Source organism: Amblyomma mixtum, chromosome 10 (assembly GCF_055824585.1).
Source record: "Amblyomma mixtum isolate Tamu chromosome 10, ASM5582458v1, whole genome shotgun sequence".
Lineage (NCBI taxonomy): Eukaryota > Metazoa > Arthropoda > Arachnida > Ixodida > Ixodidae > Amblyomma > Amblyomma mixtum.
Window position 1 is genome coordinate 18,927,113 of NC_143021.1, and position 22,234 is coordinate 18,949,346.

Sequence of the window (22,234 nt, forward strand, 5' to 3'; positions counted from 1 at the left end):
CTGTGCCACTAACGTTCGCCCTTTTCTTCCCTTCCCTGCTCTTCCCCGCATTTTTACTGTCTTTCCTTTCTCAGCGACCATACCCATACCCTTCTTTCTGCGGTCATAGTCAGCTTAACTTTCTTTTTTTCCCGTGCACACCATGCTTTGCCTCACAGCCCCAAGGACGTCTAGACGTTGGCTTCTCCTCACAGCTTCCAAGCATAGTGGTGAAGCTATTGCCAATCTCAAAGAGCACCGTTTTATTTTCCTCGGTATCGATTTCCTTCTGAATGTTGGGCTCGCGCGTGCCGCGTTGCCATCATTATGCGGGACGTACACCGTCACAGCCAGATGTTCTTTACTACAGCCATTTCTTTGAAAAAAAAAACCTTCATATAACCGAAGGAGGAGGAGAAGGTTGAAGAGGAAAGGCAGGGAGGTTAACCGGAAGAATAATTGGTTTGCTACCCTATATAAACATACAGCCGGAAAAAAAAAAATGTACAGTCGTCTATGGAAAGCAAAATGAGACCGCAGTTTCACTTCACTATATCCGAGTTTACTATAGCGGGGTTCCAGTGTACAATAAAATGAGAGCACCAGACGTGGGCACCTGTACGAGCATCCTTACACCTACCTGTCCTTCAAAACATGAAAGGACTGGTTTGGTGGTTATGGCAAGGCGACGTTTAATATCCCAAGGCGACTCAGGCCATGAGGGACGCCGCAGCAGAGGGCTCCGAAAAATTTCGACCACCTGAGTTTTTTAATGTGCACCAACATCACACAGTACACGGGCCTCTAACATTTTGCTTCCATTGAAATGTGAGTGCTTCGACCGGGATCAAACCTGTGTCTTTCGGGCCAGTGGCCGAGCGCCATAACCACTGAGCCACCACGGCGGATGTAAAAGGCCAGTGTACAGTAGGATGTCACTAATAGATTTCTGGTTTATGTGGTCAAAATCGTGAGCAATACAAATGTTTCACTGGTCGGTAACTGTGTTCATAACTGCACCAAAATGTGACCACAAGATATCTGTAGTGTGTACTAGCATGCAGGCGAGCCGAGCATAGGGGGCACGCAACACAAGCAGAAGCACAGGTGCACAATAGAAAAGCACCTGAAAATGATGAAGTATTAACCATTTCATGGCCAAATTACAAGGAACAAAATAAAAAAATCATTAGCTTGATATTATGCTAGCTAATGAAGAGGTATTTAAAGGTAGAAATGAAAATTTTTTAATGCTGCTAAAAATTTAGAAATCGATATGTTGCCAATTCAAAAGAATGGGCATTGGGTCCATTCTGTGCGGCCAGATTGAGTTCTGTGTGGAAGGCCAACTCGAGGTCTTGAACCAACTCAAAGGCCCAGCTAGGGACAGTGGGAAATTTCTCATCCAACAAAAGTCTCCCTATTTTCCCCGTAACTCTTGTCAGAAAATGAGAGAAAGATTTCTGCAACACTGGCTATGAGTGCCATTTTTAAGGGTTGCCCCATATTTCTTCCCATGGTTTCCTCATAATGATGCCAAACACTTTGATCAGAGACTGCCAGCTAGACAAAACGCATCAACATCAAACTGTTACAAAAAAATGTCACAACTTTTTTTTCCCTGCATAATGAACCCTCCCACCAAATTGGTGTCACCTTATCTGAAAAAAAAAAAAAAAAGCGGGTTCATTATGCAGGAAAACCACGGTATATCAGCAAGGTTATACTGTACATATAGTAATAAAAATAATAATAACAAATGCACACCAGGAACAGCTGTACTGTAGTCTCTCTACTAACAACAGAACATGTGGAACTGAGGAGGGCACAGTCGCAGGACAGTTGATGGTTTGTGGGGGTTCAACGTCCCAAAGCGACTCAGGCTATGAGGGACGCCATAGTGAAGAGCTCCAGATAATTTCGACCACCTGGTGTTCTTGAACGTGCCCTGATATGGCACAGTACATCGGCCTGTAGAATTTCACCTCCATCGAATTCGGCCACTGCGGCCGGGATCGAACCCGTGTCTTTCGGGTCAGCAGCCCAGTGCCGTAACCACTGAGCCACCGCGGCGGCAGGACGGTTGATGGGACATTATAAAGAACAAAAATTGGCTGGGGCTTAGCTATGGTTAAGCCTGGATACCTCGAAGCGAAAAGCTACGGCGATCCGCGATAAACACGTGCTTGCGGCGAACGTCAAACGAGGACGCATAGCGCGCGGCAGCGTGCGCCTGTTCTATGGGCCAGCACGCCTTATATACCGCTCCTTTCAAATGCGCACTGCGCACAGCTGCGGCGAAAGGTCAAACGGTGGCGAGGAGGAGAAGCGGCGGCGCACATGCGCAGTAGCCTGCGCCGTGCGTGACGTTACTCATGCTTAGACATACGCCGGCTCACGCGAAGCGTGTTGTTGACTAGCGTAGTGAAGCTTCTCGCTTCAAAAACCGCAAAAAGACACCTGACAGAGGCAGGCAACAACACAGGGCGGTGCGTTGTCACCTACCTCTGTCCTGTCTCTTTTTGCGGTTTTTGTCATTTACAAAGACACAAAACTGTTCGCCAGCGAACCAATCCCGACCACACTGTCAGGAAGGAAGCAGCAGCGGTGCTCACTTGAAGTGTAGCTCCTTGAAGACGAAGTGGGTCTCGACGATGCCCGTGGTCTTGACGCGCGTCCGCAGCACGTCCTGCTGGGTGGGCGTGTAGCTGGGCTGGGAGATGCGGTCCAGGGCGTTCAGGTAGTACGAGGCCGAGTCGTTGAGCTGGTACTCGCGCGAGCGGGCAAAGCAGTGCTGCACACCGGGGTCCTGCCACAGGCGCTTCATCAGGGCCGCCAGCTCCGGGCTGATCTCACACTCCTGCGACGACGTGGCCCCTGCCACCGTGAAGAACTGGCGGGCGTCATCCTGCGTCAAGAGAAAGAGGCAGCCCCCACCCCCCGTCACCACCGGAGGGCCTCTCTGCACTGAACGGGTGTCACAAAGTTTGTGCATGCCTTGCGTTTCTTTTTCTTTTGTGGGCGAGGTGGCCACGGCGCCGGTTGTTCGCAAGCATATCGCGACGCACCGGCGATCCCTGCAGCTAAGCCACAGTTTCTCCCCACTCGCTTGTACTCTTTTCTTTGTGCTGTCGCTGTTTCTCATCCTATTCTTTTGTACAATATTGCTTTAATCATGTAACGTTGTTGTATAGCATTGCCCTGATGTTTTCCACTTCATGTTAGTAGTTGCTTGTGTTCATTCTATGTTTGTTATTCGTGTTGCGCCTGTGTATTGACGCTATTTTGCTCGGTTTGTTATGTACCCTTTTCGTTGCTGTTCTTTGCCCAAGTGAAGGGTTTCTTGAGAAACTTGCCTACGCCTCATGCCTCTGGTCAACGGCTAATCAGGCGTGGCCCCCATCGCCGGTCAGCAGTCGAACCTCATCTTTTGCACGCGGGGCGGAGAAGTTTGCCGCTCCTCCCCCTCCAAACTGACAGAGAGTGCAGTGGTGGGCAGGTTGACCCCATTAATCATAACTTCGGCGCCAACCAAACATCTAGCCGCCCACGATATCATGACAAAGGGCTGGCATCATCACCACTCGAGATGCACACGTATCCAGACCAAATGGTGGTGTGTAGTCACTGCATTCTGCTGTGCGAGTTCTTGCATTGTTGTTCCACCCCTCTACTATTGCATAACCTGCACAAGAAAGCAGCTGATGTGCTCAACAGCCATGCACCAAGGAGATATGGCTGCCTATGAGGTGCAACACACATTAACGCGGCAGTTTTAAAGCTCCCATTCAGCTGAAAACCCGCCGGCATCGGTGATAAGTGAGAACGCAGGACCTACCACCTAGGTCACTCACAACCTGCCCACCATAGCAGGTGGCAGTCAAATTACAGTAAAACCCCGTTAATACGTAGTTGGCGGGAACGCGGGAATAGTACGCACTATCCGGTAGTACACCTTAACCAACTAATAAAAATTTGCCATTATTCACGCCCCAAAAGAGAAGAAATTCAGGCACAGTAAATATCCAACAAATACACGTACGTACGTGCACTTTATTCTTGTGCCGCCGACCAGAAATCGGTCATCTTCAGTTGCCGCCGTGGCGGCCGTGCGGCGACAACAGCAGTCTCAAAATTGGAGAGACTGGGGGCAAGCTTTTCCATGAGGCCCCTCTTCTCGGCGAACGCCCTCATTACCGCCAATGCTTGCGAAGCTTCCGCTACAGTGGGGCTAAAATCTTCGGTTGGCAATTCGTCGCCGCTGTCCTCATTCTCAGCGTCTTCCTCACCGCCTTGGGGTGGTGCAACTGCGGCGACAATCTCGCTGTCCGACCAGCCTGGAGTGGTTGCAACGTCGCTGTCGACCTCACAGAACATTTCGAAGTTCACAGCCTCCGCACCACCCTGTCGTTCCAACACCTCCGTTAGTAGGGTGTCGCAGTCATCGGCGGGATCGCAGACTTCGGAATCGCTTGCGCTTACTATGAATTTTGCGCGGAAAATTCTTCCACTTCCGGAAAAGCTGATCCCCTCAAGCGGCACCTCTTCATATTCGATAGGGCCCCGCTTTTCAACTTCTCCCGAGCATTCCAAATGCCGCAGACCGTTGCTAACGGCAAGTCCCACGCACGCGCTTGTGCACTTTTCGTAGTTCCATTTTCAATTGAACGAATAATGTCCAACTTCTCCTTAACTGTTAGCACGCGATACTTCGGTCGCGTAGGCTTCGGCATGGTGCCCACCGTTTGCGTGCACACGGAACAAAGACGCGCTTCGCCTAACTGCAACACATCCACAACACGTCACGCGCGCAGTGAGGTTTCCTCGAGGTGTAGCGAGATCACATGACATGGGTAGAGTGGGGGGGTGACGGTGATGGTTACTGCGATAGGGCTGGCGACGATGCATTCGCGCGCAAGAACGCAGAAGCGCAAGAACCCGACGCTTCTCGGGCTCCCCATTGACATGGACATCGCCGCGCTCGTCGGGACATGGCCGAAATGGCCGCAGTGTTGAATCGCCAGCGGTTTGCACGTTGACAATGCTCTTTGGAAAGGCGGAAAACGTTTTACGTAATAGCATGGCGCCAGCCAAACCGCGACGGCAAGTACGCATTAAGCGGTAGGCAGTTCATGGGCTACTATGTTTTAAGCGGTCAGCCAATACATTGGTTTCAATGGTGGCTACGCCGGGGAATTCACACAACTACATTTTAACCGCAACTACTTGGTAAGCGGGTACGTATTAATGAGGTTTTACTGTACTAATAATGTCGTGCAAAGAAATACACCCAAGTCCACAAGTTGAAGTTTCCCCAGTTCAAAATTTGCAACGGGGAATCTGCTGGTTCCAACTACAGCAGGAACCTTACTGGTTTTGCACCGAGCCAACTGGGTCCAGAGGAAACATTGTGGGTTTTGTAGTTGGCCAACTAGTCACAACCTTACTGCACCAACTGGTTTCATAGGGAGTTACTGGTTCTAAACAGGAGTCTACTGGCTCCACCTGGGAACTTTTGCTGCTCAGTTTGCAGAGCCTTTTCCACTGATTTCGTGGCAATTTTGTTTTTCAAGTAACGGAACTTTCTGGCCTAATCTCTTAGTTTGTGCATGTAGTAAAACTGAATAAATAGTTCCAAAATTTAATCACAAAATCTGCCTAAAAACAAACTCCCCACCATCACCTGTGGGCTGCCCTAATGGGAGGGTATATAATCATGAACACATGGTATTAGTTTGAATGTGAATACAGTAGTATATAAGTTTGACATAAGTCGTGTGAATAACAGTGCTTAGGCTTACATGTGTTCCCAGTATACATAGATCTGCATACTGCAGGATGACCAACATTTTAGAATAGGTTTCCCGTGTTTTTTTTTTAAGTTTTTGTGTAAGCTTACCACTTAGAAATCACAAATTTAACACTTGTTTCCAATGTTTCAGAAATGTTACAAAACAAAAGCACAATGCACAAATGGTTTATACAATTCCAAGCAGCTACTGATCGCAGCATCTGCTTAAAATGTGCTTAACTGCTGGAGAACAGTGAGAAATTTTTACCAGGGTTATTACTGTCACTACTACATGATTCCTCCTCCCTTATTTAATGCCTTGTAAGCCTTATAGATATAATAAATCACACAGAAACTATATGCAGTACAGCTCTCTCTTTTCATGGCTGTGTTGTCACCCTAGTTTAAGCTACCTGTACCGAATATTTAGAACCATTCGAAAATATTTTATTCAATATCCAAGCAATTTTTACCACTCATATTTGCTTCGGAACTGAAAATTCGAAATTCGCACACAGACAGAAAAATGAGGGCATCCAAGGATAAATAATTTCTCCACAAAATCTTTTTCACTGCTTCTAACGATGGACAGCTTACACACCTAAGTTTTTCCACAGCAAAAAGAAAAAGGCCCGGCCCTTAAAATTTACTTCGTGGTCCCTTTAAGACATTAAGACTGCCAAGCAAGAGGTTCTCCCTCTCCTCAAATGCGACCCCCGCCTATCACTCGGTTTGTTTCTGCGCCTGAAGTGTTTAAAAACAGAGCATGCAGCAGTATCAAAGCTGACGGTGGCCAACCAGCAAAGAATGGAAATAATAAAGTCATCGCATGGTAACGAGTGATGAAGGAGGATTTAGTGCATCATAAAAAAAAACAAAGAATGCACTGCAATGCCCTCTACCCCCCCCCCCCCCCCCCCCCCCCCCCTCCTCACACACCAGACCCAACCGCATTCGCGCAAACCCACACGTGTCACGATGTCTATCCGTAACTGCAATTGCACTGACACACCAGCCAAGACAGGCATCACATTCACGCAGAAATCGGAGGACGCCTTTGCGGAGAGAACAATGGGAGCAGAGGCACAAACAGCAAAGACAAAGGCATTCCACCTGCCTCTGCCGATTTCCCCCCTTGGTATGTGTCCGCCGCGATACGAAACCCCCTAAAACTTTCCTGCCCACGCCAGTCTCGAAAAGAAAACAGCAAGAAAAGCGGAGCTCGAGGAATGAGCCTGCATCCGTCATCTTATGTGCAGCCAGAAAAGTAGGAGAAGACAGTCGGGAAGACAGGCTAAGAAGCATCACTAGGAGAGAGCGTTACAATAGAAATAAAAAAATAACTGCAAGAAAGAATGAAAACTATTACACTAATTTTTTAACACATGCTCTCACAGTGCTCCTGTATCTAAACTTACCTTTTAAGGGCATATCATATGATCACCCTGCAATCACCAGCACTCGATTTCACAACCAAACTTACACAGTTCATTCCACACATTTTATCCGTTTCCAGTTACCCCTAATGAAGTGCGCTTAAATATATCTTAATGCTCTAATGCAAGCCTAGGCATAGGTGGCTTCTGCGTATGCCATTTGAAATTACCTGCAACTATTACATCTGATATAACTATCTGTATGGTCTGATTTTCAACACTCGCATTTATGGTTATATCTAAAAGAGAGCAAAAGTCATTCCTACTTTTAAAAAAGGAACAAAGCGCTTGTAACTAATTACCGACCCATCTTCATACTTTCATCACTAAACAAAGTTATAGAAAAATTGTCTTTAGATTAAATATAACAAAGCCACTCTACAGTAAAGTCGCTCAGACCAGAAAATATCTTCAGTGCACTAGTGTCTTCACTATCAGTTGTTGGTGATCGCATGGCTATGAGGATGCTGTCTAATAATTGGCTACTTGCAAAACACAGTGTTGGTTTATAAAACAAACACTCAGAAATACCTTGCATCTTTCTGTTATGATCCCTTAATGACATCATCAGCAGCAGCCTGATTACACCCACTGCAGGATATGATAATTAATTTCCAGTTACCACATTTTATGTTGTCACATTTTCGATTTCATTTACGTCTCATGAAAGTAGCCCATTTACACGAATACAATGCAGCTACGAATACAACAAGAGTTTGAGTCCATGAGAGTTTGACTCTCAAATTGCTACTATCTCATCTGCCACTTTACGGAAACTTTTCAATATCACGAGGCATTTACGATCCACACCAGCATCTAATAAACTTTTGGCCTACACAACCTTCGTTAAGGGCCAGTTTAAGAATATGCGAACAGTTTGGTTTCCCCCAATCAGCAACTAACACCACAAAGTTAGACACTAGTCAATGCAAAGCACTACGAATAATACATTACAAATACAAAAGCACACATTCCCCAACTTTGCTTGCAACTTCATCCGGCCTTGCCACGCTATCATCAAGAGCAAAACAAGCATGCCTAGAGATTATGTTCCAATTATTGCACCACCACTATGCAATAGACCTGCGAAATTACGCAACCTATTTACAAACTTAGTAGAGCAGAACGTTAGGCCAGTTGGTGTAGCGACATATTCAGGAAAACTTTGCGCAGAATAACACAAGACGGAGGGAGAGACATGCAAAGTTCACGCATTCTGTGCAAAGTTTTCCTGAATATGTCCTACTTACAAAAGCGACCATCATGCCACTCTTAACTGAGTATATGTGTAAAGTTATGTACAAAAATTTATTCGATTTATTTGTTTATTTATTTATTTCACCTGGCACAAACCCACAAACATCGCAAGATCTGGCTCGGGGTTTACCCATCGGAACAGTGCGTTGGCACGGAAAAATGTTTTGCTGAAATCCGCATCTCCCCTCAAGAGTTCCCCACAGACTAATACTGCTGTCACACGGGCACTTTCGATCGCGATCGAGTCGATCGAAATCGAACTCGATGCAGATCCGGCGTTGCTACACGGCGAATTCAATCGCGATCGACCTCGATCCTGCTCGAGCGCATGGAGCACGATCGAGGGGATGCGTTGACAAGATGGCACCGCCCTGCTCGCCCGCTTCGGAATAAATACATGTCACCGCTGGATTCTTCGACGCGATAGCTCGCTCAAATGGTAGCAGTTCGCTTTTATTTCGCACACTCTTACCCACGCGTAGAGATTTAAGCGACAACTAGCCCCTGTTTTTCAGATAATTTGGCGATTTTCAAGCTCTTAGGCCTAACTAAATGCAGTGTGTTTACCTCGCAAGAGCGACACCTGGCAAAGCAGTTGTCTTGCTTTTAGTCAGTTGTTACATTTTCTACTATTTGCAGTTTTTCTTCTTGGAACGAAAAAAAGGCTTGCAATGCACTGACCCTAGCTACCAGTAATTACGGAAGAAAACTTCATCACAGCGTTGATGTGCTTTGGCGCCTTGTCACTAGACGGCGCTACCGTTCACGCGTGCACCGAGCGTTGTTTTGCTGCTGTTCGCTATCGAGTCCACTGCTGGTTGCAGCAGAAAGTAATTAAGGTGCTTTTTCCGCTCACAGTTTGATATTTTCACAAGAAAGTTTTATTAACTATTGTTATTATAGATTTATTAAAAAATCAATGGTGATGATGATAGTACAAGCAGCGCCATCTCGTATGTAGCATTTCAACTAGTTGATCGCGATCGAGTGGATACGTGTAGCAGCTGTCCATCTCGATCACGCTTGAAACTTCAACCGCGCTCGAGACCGATCGCGATCGAAAGTGCCCGTGTGACAGCAGTATAACATGAATAACACTGTTTTCCATCTAATAACTACGTTCCTGGAGAGCGCGATTCCCCTGTCTGCGTTCATAACTGCCGAATCTTGATAGCATGATTTGCTTACACCCTGTAACAACTTCTCCTACCAATGCAACGAAAGCTACGGAGCAGGAAACACGACATCATCCTGGGGCAGAAACGTGCAGGCTAACAAAGAGGGTTCAGCTTAAGTTAAGGACAACGCATCAAGCTATGCAGAAGAAAAATGATATGCGTAACGTTAAGAGATCGGAAGCGGGCAGAGTGGGCGAGAGAACAAACGCGGGTTAATGATATTCTAGTTGAAATCAAGAGGAAGAAGTGGGCTTATGCAGGGCATGTAATGCGAAGGAAAGATAACCGCTGGTCCTTGAGGGTAACGGAGTGGATTCCAAGAGAAGGGAAGCCTAGCAAGGGGCGGAATAAAGTCAGGTGGGTGGATGAGATTAAGAAGTGTGTGGAGATAGGGTGGCCACAGCTGACAAAGGACAGGGTTAATGGGAGAGACATGGGAGAGGCCCTGCAGTGGGCGCAGTCAGGCTGATGATGACTGTAGTAACGAAGTGATCTGTTCGGCGTTTTAATCCCTCGCCACCACACACATTCTTTTTCTACAACACAACAATCACCATTTATTTACATGGATGAGAAAAGGCGGCACATTCCATCATCGACCACGGCAAGTCCACCACACAGCACACACTCCCAACACACACTACTGCCTTCCCGCCTGACCCACACTGACCGCCTGACAACCCGTTTCCCCGTCCCCACCGCGACCGTCCCGACCCCTTTCCCAGAAAGGGCATATAATCCCTCCGAGGTCGTCGTGCGGGGAGGTTCGGCGCGTTCGGCGCCCACTGGTCTCAAAGTAAGGGGGTAATGCCCTGTGCGGCTACCACCGTCCGTTCTAACAATGATGACGATGATGGCAAGAGGAAGAGGAAGGAAGACTGACCGCTCGGCTGGGGTCCCTGAAGTCGATCTTGAGCTGCCCCATGGCGCGGATGATGGCCAGCAGGCTCTGGATGGTGTTGCTGTGCACCACGGGCCGGTAGAGCTTGCACTCGTCCGACGTGTAGCCAGACTCGTGGATTATCCTGCACCACCACCACCATCAGGCGCCACGTTCAGCCACAACAACGAGCGCCGCTTTCCCCGCGTTTCCCCATTTCCAAACAGCCATCTCTACTCCTCCCCTCTGCTGCATCAGCTACAGTGAAGTGAAACAAACAGGAGCAGACATTTTGTTGCTTACAATGCGGCAGGTTTGTAGCCACTGTGGGTGCACATCACGCAACAGTCACGTGACAGTGGGGGAGACCTTTCTCAGCCTACCAGTCATAAGCGCTGTATTCCCCCTTTGTGTCTGTGTTTGTAGCGCTTCTGTTATTCACGAAGAATGTTTACCAACTTGCTCAGTTATCTACCTTGATACAGTCCTAAAAGGTAGACGCAGAGGCCACTGTGCGGTACTTAGTAGTTAGGTACTATAAGTACGCATTCTGGCATGGAAAAAAATTGCATGTTTCTTTGCATTAACCCATTTATGACAAAACTTGAGAAATTTAAGAGAGAGGTAGAAGAAGAAGCCACTGTGTGGTATCAAGAAGTAAGGAACTGCAAGTATGTCTTCTTGGCAGGAGAAAAATGGCATGTTCCTTTGAGTTAACCCATTTATGCTGAAACCTGAAAAATTTGAGAGAATTGAAATATTTCTCGATGTAAAACATTTATTTCACTTCACAATTTAAAATTACCCCTTTATTCATGGCAATATTTATCTCAACACAGACATTTGAGCAGTCCTACAATGTGAGATACTAAGCCATATCACTACCAATTAAGTGTGGCAAAGCTTTAAATATTTGACATCGACTTTAAAAACAAATTTCTCATCACGTGTGGTGGTTTCCTTCTGAAAATGCGCAAAAACTATTTTTGGTTTTCTTGCACAACTCTAATGTAGTAAAGGGTCAAATTTCAAAATTTGCGTCCAGAGAGGACTGGTGAACCTTTCTGAATGCACGCAATGCACAAAACTGAATGCACACAACACAACCCTTGCACAGAAAAAGCTTAGACCCTCTTGAACCTATGCTAGTGGGTGCAAGCCTTTGCACAGTAAACTTTTAGAGTTATTGTGCATAAAAATGGTGTCCTGCATGTACGCTACGCACACGTATGGGTTAATACGAGCAGAACTCATTTACAGCCCCAGTAATTTCACGCTCACAGCTGCATGGTTTTTAACTCCAGGCTGAAGCTTCAGGACAACGTCCGCAGCCAGACAGGGTCAGATTAGTTGCCAGCGAGTTTTACACCAGGCACGCAATGCACACATTGTTCCCACTTCACATGAGCCTGCCCCTGAGTAAACAAGTCCCCACATAACAAAACGTGCAAGCCAGTGACGCGCAAACTTTTGCAATGTTAATGATCTGGGTCAACACTTCCACTCAGGGTCACGCCTCTGCACCGTGGAGCGCGAATGAGGCCTGCATGGCTGGAGATGCTGCCAGGTAGCAAGCTGTCAGGCTGGACACGAGAGAAAAAAAAGCTTCCCTGCCTCCTCTAATGACATCCGACCCAACAATGTTAGAAGGGACAGAGAACCGCTATGTACTTTACTACATGTACTATGTGCACATTACTACAAGTACTACATGTATGGATTGCCAGCAATGCCATGAAAATCAGTCGACGTCATTGGTTGGAATTACCAACTTTGTTTGAGCTGTCTCCGACTATAGAGGCACCATCAGCTACCAGCTCACATCAACATGGGTTTAGGTATGCAATCAGGCCAATGTGGTCTCTCAGCCAAGAATAATGTATTTTTCTTTAGTCACAAACACTGCAAGACACAAAGAAAAATAAAACGCAAGAAGGCTAGGGTAGAACAGAATAAAAAGTACCAGATAGCCGCCATGTTTCTTAAAGCCTCATTAGAGCAGTGAAAGTGTATGCCGACACCTGTTTGTTAGCTCGACACAGGAGATCACAACTGCACACCACTACATTGCGATGAGGCGGAAATATCTCAACAAACCTGAACTGCGTGGCAACGTGTAAGCAGTGAATTAAGAATACTATACTGGCACACACTGCATGGAACAAGCAATACACGCGTGAATGTACAATAAACCTAGAACAAAAAAAGGAAACAAACAACGTGAAATTCCACAACAAACCAGCCCTAGAAAGATAAAGCACTTGCCAACTCCACATTTGAAAACATGCAGCAATGAGAAAGAGTGCAGCCACATCAGCACAGATGACGAGACGCCCAAGAAGTATGGCAGCTTTCGGTAAGGGTGATCAACCAATAAATTAATTCCTCTGAGCCATTTGAGTAGCGTGAATGTGTCTGTTCCATCCCCTCCGAAAGACAGGACACAGGCTACGTCACAAAGAAACGTAAGTGCATTGCTTCATGGTATTTCGCAATGTGTCTGGCTGCAATATTTCAAAAAGGCAACCGTAAGCCCACGATCTACATCCTGTGCGTGTTTGTTTATCAAGTCCGGACATGGTCAAGGGCCATTTAAGCTCCCAGCAAACAACAGTACAAAACTGCCCCACATATGCCCGAGAGACACACACAACCCACAATCCTGTTCAACCCACCGACCAAGAATGCTATGCAGGCCTCATTTTGCGAGGACACTAACTTGGCGGGACAAAACTGTTCAGCTGGACATCAAAACGGAATACCGACTGCAACTGCCACACTATTCAGCCTAGAACACTCATTTAGTGACATAGGTTGGCTCCTATCTCATAGTAAAAGGTAAAAAAAAATATGCACACACACTTAAGACTGCTTACTTGTGAGAATGCAAGAGCATTAAACTGCTGCATCCAGATACCGTTCAGAATGATTATGAGTCATGATTATGTCTACAAGGCATGACTATGCATCATCATCATCAGCCTGACTACGCCCACTGCAGGGCAAAGGCCTCTCCCATGTATCCTTTGCCAGCTGCGGCCACCGTATCCCCGCAAACTTCTTAAAGGACTATAGACACCTAATTTTATTCCGTGTTTCCTTCTTTCAAATGATGCTTTAGACATTAGAATACATGGATCAATGCGTGGTTTTCACCAACGACCACTAAATAATATAACTGAATTCTTTCTTTCATGATGTTTTGGTTGCGTCAAACGAACGATGGCTGTGACGTGCAGTTGATGTTTAGGTCACATGATGCATGAAAAAACATATATAAATGCTGACACATAGCTTTAACTCACTACAGCACTTAAACCTGCCTGCTTCAATAATTGGAATTACAACTAACGATGTAACGGCAGTTATATTGCTGTTTTTGATGCTTCACGTGACCTAAATATAAACTACACGTCCCAGCCATCGTTCGGTTGATGAAACCGAAACAGTGTCAAGAAGAAATTCAACAATAAATTATTTAGTGTCATAGGCGAACACCATGGGGTGCTCCGTGTATACCAATGTGTAGTGCGTCGTTTGAAAGAAGAAAACGCGCAAGCGAAAATTTGGGGTCTATAGTCCTTTAATCTCATCCGCCCACCTAACTTTCTGCCCCCCGCCCTATTGCTACGCTTGCCTTCTCTTGGAATCCACTCCGTTACCCTTAAGGGCCATACTTAGTACACCAAGCCTCGAGGAGATTGCAAGCTTTGACGAGCACGTTTCCTTCGCCTCACCACAGTGTTCGATATTCTTTCTTTTCTTTTGTTGCATTATTAGCACCTTGGAGAATGTTAAGTCAAAATGCCAAATTGCGCGGGACCGACATTCGAACCCTGGTCCTCCTGCATGCTAGGTGGATGCTCTACCTCTATGTCATCGCTGCAATGTATACGGCACAAAGTGTTGCAGCGATGGCGTAGAGGTAGAGCATCCACCTAGCATGCAGGAGGACCAGGGTTCGAATGTCGGTTCCGCGCAACTGTCCACCAGGTTAAAAAAAAAAAAAAATCCATGAGTCGATGGAATTGCATAACCAGGCCTGGAGTGTGGCCTGATCTTGGGGACCAGGACCGACAACGCACTCCCTCACCAGAGTAGGATTTGGCCACCCTGGTGTAGTACTCGGCCACAACCTTCTATGAAGAAAAATGATAGGTGCAACATTAAGAGACTAGAAGCGGGCAAAGCGGGTGAAGGAACAGACGCTGGTTAATGACATCCTGGTTGAAATCAAGAGGAAGAAGTGGGCTTGGGCAGGGCATGTAACGCGAAGGCAAGATAACCGCTGGTCCTTGAGGGTAACGGAGTGGATTCCAGGGGGCGGCAGAAAGTTAGGTGGGCGGATGAGATTAAGAAGTCTGCGGGGATATGGTGGCCGCAACTGGCAAAGGACAGGGTTAATGGGAGAGACATGGGAGAGGCCTTTGCCCTGCAGTGGGTGTGGTCAGGCCGATGATGACGATGCAGCAAATTCTTCACACGATTTAACAATCACAGCACCACAAAAACAAGCTCTCCCAGCCATGTATCTGGGCAGCTATAATCTGATACAACTCAAGACCGAAGCAACAAATTCCCCTCAACAGAGGCCCTCCAGCCGATTGCGTGGGCCAATGGCCATGACAGCATGTTAATCCGCAGTTAATCCCAAGCCACACATGGTTCATCACTTGTTACACTAGACTGACAAGGAATTAACCATGGATTAAAAGCAACGCCATGAAAATCTGTCAACTCCATTGGCTGGTAGACCTCCGTTGAGGAGAACCTGCAGCTTCATACATGAGTTGTCTGGACTATACTGGCCCTATCAGCTACTTTCTCATCTCAAGAATGGTGAAAAAACAGTGCTGAACAAGGGGACGGAGACCAAAAAATAAAAAAGTACAATAAAAAGTACAACACTAGCCTTCCAAGAATTTTCTGATCACTTACGACATGATAACCATTCAGCCAGCGCATGTCAACTGTGTCAGCTAGAGAATTTATTTATTCTCAAGAGCAGGACAAACTGGAATGTGTTGCAGTTGAGAAATGTGCATCCCAGGTTATCCAAGTAATTTGTTTCCCCCATGCACCCACCATGACAGACAGCAACTGGCAGGGTTCTGTGCACTACTTATGTGACTGGCGCATTACAAAGGTGATTTTCTACCGACAGTGTTGGCCACAGCCAGACTTATCAACAGCACAGTCACGCGATCACACACTGAATGGATAAGGGGTGCTCTGATCCATCCATCCAATCTTTCACGCCCGTCTCATGGAATCAGCTCAGAAACCATGCTGCAATAAGCCAAGTGCCTTTTTTCACTATGCATCTTTTAAGGCGAAAGCCTTTAATGCCTCTTCGTTGTCGACAGAAGGTTGTCAGCAGAGGTGTCACGCTTTTCTAGTCAGACCAGAAAAAAAAAACGTTGTGCACGATGGGATTCAAACCACCATCCTTCCGTTCTGCAGCCGAGCGTGCTAATGGCTACGCTACTTCCTGCCAACGCATACGCAGTCCTCCTTGTCTACAACGCTGAAGAGTGTTTGCAGAAAGGCGTCCAATCAGACGGATGCCTCCCAAACGCCCTCCTGTGTCTCCAGCGTTTAAGATTCACAAACAATAGTGTACTTAATTAACAACTTAGTTTATTTTATGGGGTTTAACGTCCCAAAGCGACTAAGGCTATGAGAGACGCCGTAGTGGAGGGCTCCGGAAATTTCGACCACCTGGGGTTCTTTAACGTGCACTGACATCGCACAGTACACGGGCCTCTGGAATTCCTCCTCCAAAGAAATTATTCCACTGCCGTGGCCGGGATCGAACCCGCGTCTTTCGGGTCAGCAACTGAGCACCATAACCACTGAGCCACCACGGCAGCGTAACTTAACATCTTAATCACACATCAGTGACACAAGCAGCAACACCGGTCTAAAGGCTTTCGCCTCACTGCACTTTTAGGTCAACAAAGTGGCCCCCTGAATTTTTTTTTTTTTTTAGACACAACAGTGACCAGATGCACAACACAAGTTGTGAAATCCTTGCAGCAGGAGAGCCAACTTGTAAAGCACGGTAAAAGAAGATGCCACTTACTTCATCTGTTTAACAATGGTGCTCTTCCCGGACTCCCCAGCACCTGGAAGGAAAGAAGGAAGGCATGGAGTGAAACGGGAGCCACAAAACCACAGGTACTATCAGCAGCAAATGAATCACCAATGAGACAACTGAAACTCAAACAGCAAAACAAGATCTTTGTCAGGGGACACTAAATACCAGCAAAGGATACGCCTCGAAGATGCAAAGACTCTCCATTAGAAGTATTAAACAACCTCGCTTGCATTTCCTCTCCAGGAGCTAATGTGCATTTCTCTGTTGGCTTTACCTTTTTCTTGTTAAGTGTTTCATTTATCGCTGACAGCACAATTTATATGAAACAAACGCTACCAATGCACAAAAGTGCAATGGTATGAAGTGAGGAATCGTTTTGATGACTTCAGTGGTTTGGGAAGTATTCAAATGCAAGCACCATGAAAAAATCCACAGCAGGGCAGTGAAATTTTCAATGCGATTGGTCCATTTAGAGCCAGATAACAAAGTACCGTATTCTGTTGTCAAGAATCGAAGTGAGTACTTGGTGACAAAAAAAAAAAACCTGATCAGTATTACTGTGGAAACACACCTACAATTCACAGAAGTACAGCGCTCTTCAAGTAATCGTGGGTGAACTAAAACACAACACTGCTTTCATTGATGAACCCAGGCCAGATGAAATTCTGAGCATTTCAGGAACAGCATTTGGAATATGGCCTGACTACAATGACCAGCAGCCATGTTGGCAAACTCTGTATGTGCTAACCGAGGTTCATGTTACAACACTGGTGTCATAAATGTGCATCTGGAGCAGCTCTTTCCATTATAGAAACTAAGACAGCCCACATAGTGTTTTGCTCTCAAGAAGAATGATGAAAATGAAGTGCGGAGCATATTTACACCTGCAAGAAATAATCGCTTCTGGTCACTTCCAGTTCGTAATTTTGAAAGACTGCAAAAACACTAAGTCATATGCACAGATCAAGAAAGGACATTGCTCGAATTAGAATAGCTATATTTTTTTAGTGCAGTACAATTCTCTGCAGTACATGTCTCTGTATTTCAAAGCAAAATGTGACTCAAACTTGAGTCCCTAAAGCATATGCTAATATGTTTGGAGACTGCCAAGTTACACAGCCTTCCCTACTTCAATTAAAAATGCAGAAGTTTGTTTCGTCCCGGGTTCTTTATTCCACCACAAACATAGAAGTTCCTGCTTGTGTACATCTGCCACAAAATGAAGAATCAAAAGTTTCAACACAGACCGCAAACTATTTTTCTTTTTTGGCAAGCCTGATTATTCGCCATTTGATTCAATGCTGGAACTTTGCAATATTTCAAGGAGGCCAGATTTCATTAGGTGGCTGGGGCAGATGTAGACAGCGTGCATGAGCTCGGCAATGTGTGATGCCAGTGTATGCATTGAACAATGACCCACACCAGCCAAGCAAAACGAAGCAACAGTGAAACAACCAACAGGCAGGCAGAGAAAGCAAGCAAAGCCGCCAAATGGGTTCATATGCTACTTTACCACTGTGCTCCCATAGTACTACTACTTTTTTTAAGCACACAAATGACAGGAGTCAAGCCGCCACTCTGCCGAAATATACGCATGTGTTGCTTCAAGTGACGCCTGTTGGTTGCACTGGCGTGTAATCCTGACTTATATTTGCGCTACTATCTTCTGGTCTTGTATGCGAATATAGCACCACCGTGCCTCACCCTGTAAGCATATCTTAGTGAACCTATAGGTTCAAACTTCAGAACTTTCAAAGAGGACGGAGTGGATTCCAAGAGAAGGGAAGCGTAGCAGGGGGTGGCAGAAAGTTAGGTGGACGGATGAGATGAGGAAGTATGCGGGGATATGGTGGCCACAACTGGCGAAGGACAGGGTTAACTGGAGAGGCATGGGAGAGGCCTTTGCCCTCCTGCAGTGGCTGTAGTCAGGCTGATGATGATGATGATGATGAATTTCAGAGGGTTTTACACATGACACATGGCACGGAAAATGGTGTTTTCGAATTCAAGGGTACCAGTGATCTGTGCAAGCCTCCCCTCTGACCATCCTCGAATCAGCAACTCTATAAGCACGCTGAGCCACAGGAGCCAAATGAACACTGCTACAACATGCAGCATTACTTTAGCAGAAGCACAACAGTTTCCAGAGGCCGCCACTGTGAGCAAGCCACCCAAGCGGCAGAATCCCACAGGCATACGCCAGCTAGCAGAGCTCAAGACGAGGGTGCAGAAATAGCCCGCAGCTCTTCAGCACTGATGATGCATTGTTCCCAACCACCAAGAAGAGGCTGCTGCCACAGCGTTTGTTTGTCACACTGAGTAGTTTCTGACACGGCCCTTCACTGCGTGCAGGCCACGAACTGCTTTCTCAATGTACCGCTGCGCTCGCCTTGCAACAACAAAGCAAGGCCCCGTTTGCAGTCACAACAAGCTGTGGCAGCCTGCCAGCAGTGACTGTTTAAGACAGCAGCGTATCTGTGAGTGCCTAGCTCATGACCAATGGATACTGATCTCGCTCAGTAAGTTCAAGGAGCTGAGTTTTGCAGGCAATGGCCGCACTGACACAGAGCCACTACAGGCAAACAACAGTGAGGTCACCACTGTTTCCAAAGCCCACGGCTGCAACTGCACAAAGGCAGCCAGTGTGCAGAGTACTGATGGTACTGTCCCTGGTACTGTTCCTTCGTCCCTCTCGGCCTTTGCGAGTTGAGCTACGTTCAAAAGGCATTGGCCTCCCCTTTACACTAGTCGTGCCTCGGTGCATATTGTGTCTTCATTTACCCTTGACCAAGTGAGGGGACAGAGGACAACCATGGCTTCACGCCTTCCCGTAACCTGACACCGCACGAGGGAATCCCACAGATTCATTTCTTTGTTCGTTAATTTGTCGTCTTTTGAGGCAGTTTGAAGACTACAACCAGTACTGTCTGTAACAAAACTACATCAATCGCTGAACCTGACAAACAACACCATCAACCAATTTTGAAGTGGTGAGACAATGCCTTTTGCACACATGAACTAGTTATTTATTTTCAACATGTTTCCGTAGTAAAGAACCGGTATGAGGGCACTGAACACAGATTACACATTCACAATAAATGCTACTTGACCAGAGATGAAAAGGCACAAACAATATTCTACACATGCATTAATGGTCCCTTCATGCTAGAACTTAGCTGGATGCACATCCTTTCAGTATATAAAAAGACAAATTAAGGGAAAAAAGAAAAAAAGATACACCTGCAGTGGTAAAAATACAGCAGTTCAAGAAACACACCCACATCAGCCTTTTTTTCAACTTTTCCAACAAGACACAAGCTTGTGCAGAGAAAAATTTGGTCTGTCATCCAGCTCCCCACCACACATCAAACCATCACCCAGGACATGCAACTGCAGGCACTAAGCACGTTACACACACTCCCAATGTGAAAGGTATCTGATAACTAGAGACCGGATTTTAGGCAAATGCCTATTTTTTTCAACGTTTTGTAGGCGCACGATTTTTACATATGAGCACGAATTAGGTGTTGACAATATGTTTAATACTCTTTCTATAGTGCCTATAAATCCCTATTTCCGACGTCGGTGCCTAAAAATACCCTATTTTACAGAAAAGGGGCCTGAAATACGCTGTGGTTTTGCTTTCAGATCCTGTTTGCTTTCGAATCCATTTCGGTTTTGAGTATAACACACACGTGGCAACATTAGATGACCCCGTCAGTTGGCTGTGGTGAACACTGCACCTACGCCGGCTGTGTACACAATACCAACCACGTCAGCCGAAAATATCGAAGCAACATTTTTCCTATTTTCTGCCATTTCATCGTGGCAGCTTGTTGATGACTTTGGCTGTTAAAGTGGTAGTCGACCAGATGGCACCACATTTTGAAAAGTATACGGAGTAAGTTATAGGTTCGTTCAAATAATTCCCAGTTGGTTCCAATTGAAACCATCTGCAAAATGTTCCATGAACCTGCTGTAAACAGTTTAACTGATTAAAATTTCCACCTTGGTAACCTGCCTTATTTTCGTTCCTTGTGCCCCAGCCGCATGCCATCTTCATCACATGGCATTTGGCAGTAATCTTGTTGGAGCAGGCCACACTAGACAGCTGGCAGTCGTGCATGCATACGAAAACGCATTCGTGCACTCAAACCAAGAGTAAATGACTTAAACAATGTTTATTTCTAAATACATGGCCCCCTGTTAAGGTGTTCATTGTTTCTGCTGTTGTACACGACAAGCGAATGGTTTGTTTCGAGGTATACCAAAGTGTTTTAAAATGGTTGGTAACCGTCCCTTTTGCTTTGCTGAAGCATTTGTATAGTACGAAAAGTTGCGCGACAGCCTTAGAAAAAATGGCTTCTAATGTTCACACCTTGCTTAAGGTCCCAGATCATTCCTGCTGTGTTTTTGTTTTATTTTACAGCAGATAATGCGCGCTGAAGTTCGGAACTGTATGCACTTTTGATAAAGTTTATAGTGCCTATTTTTCTCCGTTAGGTGCCTAAAATGCAATTTTAGCCGCCTATTTATGGCGCCTAAAATGTGGTTTTTAGTGCCTAAAAATCCGGCCTCTACTTATAACGCATCGATGGTATAGACTGTGCGCTACGAGCTCACTAAAGCTTTGGATACACCAACTTTTTCAATCGTAACAGGGCTTCGCAAAGCTGACTGGACAGGCTGGATGTAAACAATCTTTCCCTAGTGTCTTTCAAGCAGCCTGACAACAGCAGCTTACAAGAGGCTATGGCTACCTAGCTCTTAAGACAGCTAAAGAGTAACGGAAACAAAGGGGCAATTTCAAGTTCATTCGAATCTTTTAGGATTAAAATTCAGTTTGATTACGAACCCGAAATGACTGCAAACCACCGAAACCAGACAAACAAGGTCAAGATCAATGGCCACAGTCAACCAGGCTGACATTCCTTTAAGCAGCCCAATGCTCAAACTACAGCTGGTAAGAAATACATGATAAGGTAATGGCAATGCCTTCGTCCACTCCAATTCAGATGTGCAGTGCAATGACAAACTTCAGAGCAGTTATAACGTTTCAAGGTTACAACTGCTGAAAGTTTTTTTATTTGTATGTGGGTACGTAAATGAAGGCGAAGGGGAATGCACGCTCTGAGCAGCTGCCTTCTAGGTGGATGCAACCAGCACTGAGCTCTTGCAGCGAGGCAAAAGTCAGGAGCAGAGAAGGCACATCCTTCGACAGATGAGCTAACATCCTGCCCTCGCCCGTACACGGGAAACCCGGCGACCTTTCACCCAAACTCTCGGGCAATCCCGGGGCCCAACGCACTCCGGCGCCAAGTTGTTGACAGCCTTGGCCACGCACGCGACATTACGTTCCCGAAGAGTCCTTGCTGGCTGGCATCGCAAGCGCGCATTTAAATTCTGTCTCCGCGGTTGCGAAAAAGCCGCGCACAGGGCGTCGACGCTACTCGCGAGGCAAGAAAAACCAGTGCTGCCGTTCACGGTAAGGGGTTGCCGAGGAGATTTACGGTCGCTCGAACGGTTCGCCCGAGATAGCGGGCGACGATATTCCCCGCCAGCGTGGTACCGTGGAATTGGGCTCCGTTTTCTCGCCGCCAGCTGTGTGGCTCT

At 46.3% G+C, this 22,234-nt stretch overlaps 1 protein-coding gene across 1 annotated transcript in view; it reads right to left on the reverse strand.

Annotated features, from left to right (window-relative positions):
• The window catches only part of Galphai (G protein alpha i subunit), a 43,997-nt gene that overhangs the window by 19,950 nt on the left and 1,813 nt on the right, over window positions 1-22,234 (reverse strand). Inside the window, exons 2-4 of the mRNA XM_089563908.1 lie at window positions 16,607-16,649; window positions 10,525-10,666; window positions 2,595-2,887 (exon numbers count right to left, since the gene is read on the reverse strand). Coding sequence (XP_089420034.1) covers window positions 2,595-2,887; window positions 10,525-10,666; window positions 16,607-16,649 — 478 coding nt within the window. The remainder of the gene's footprint in view (window positions 1-2,594; window positions 2,888-10,524; window positions 10,667-16,606; window positions 16,650-22,234) is intronic.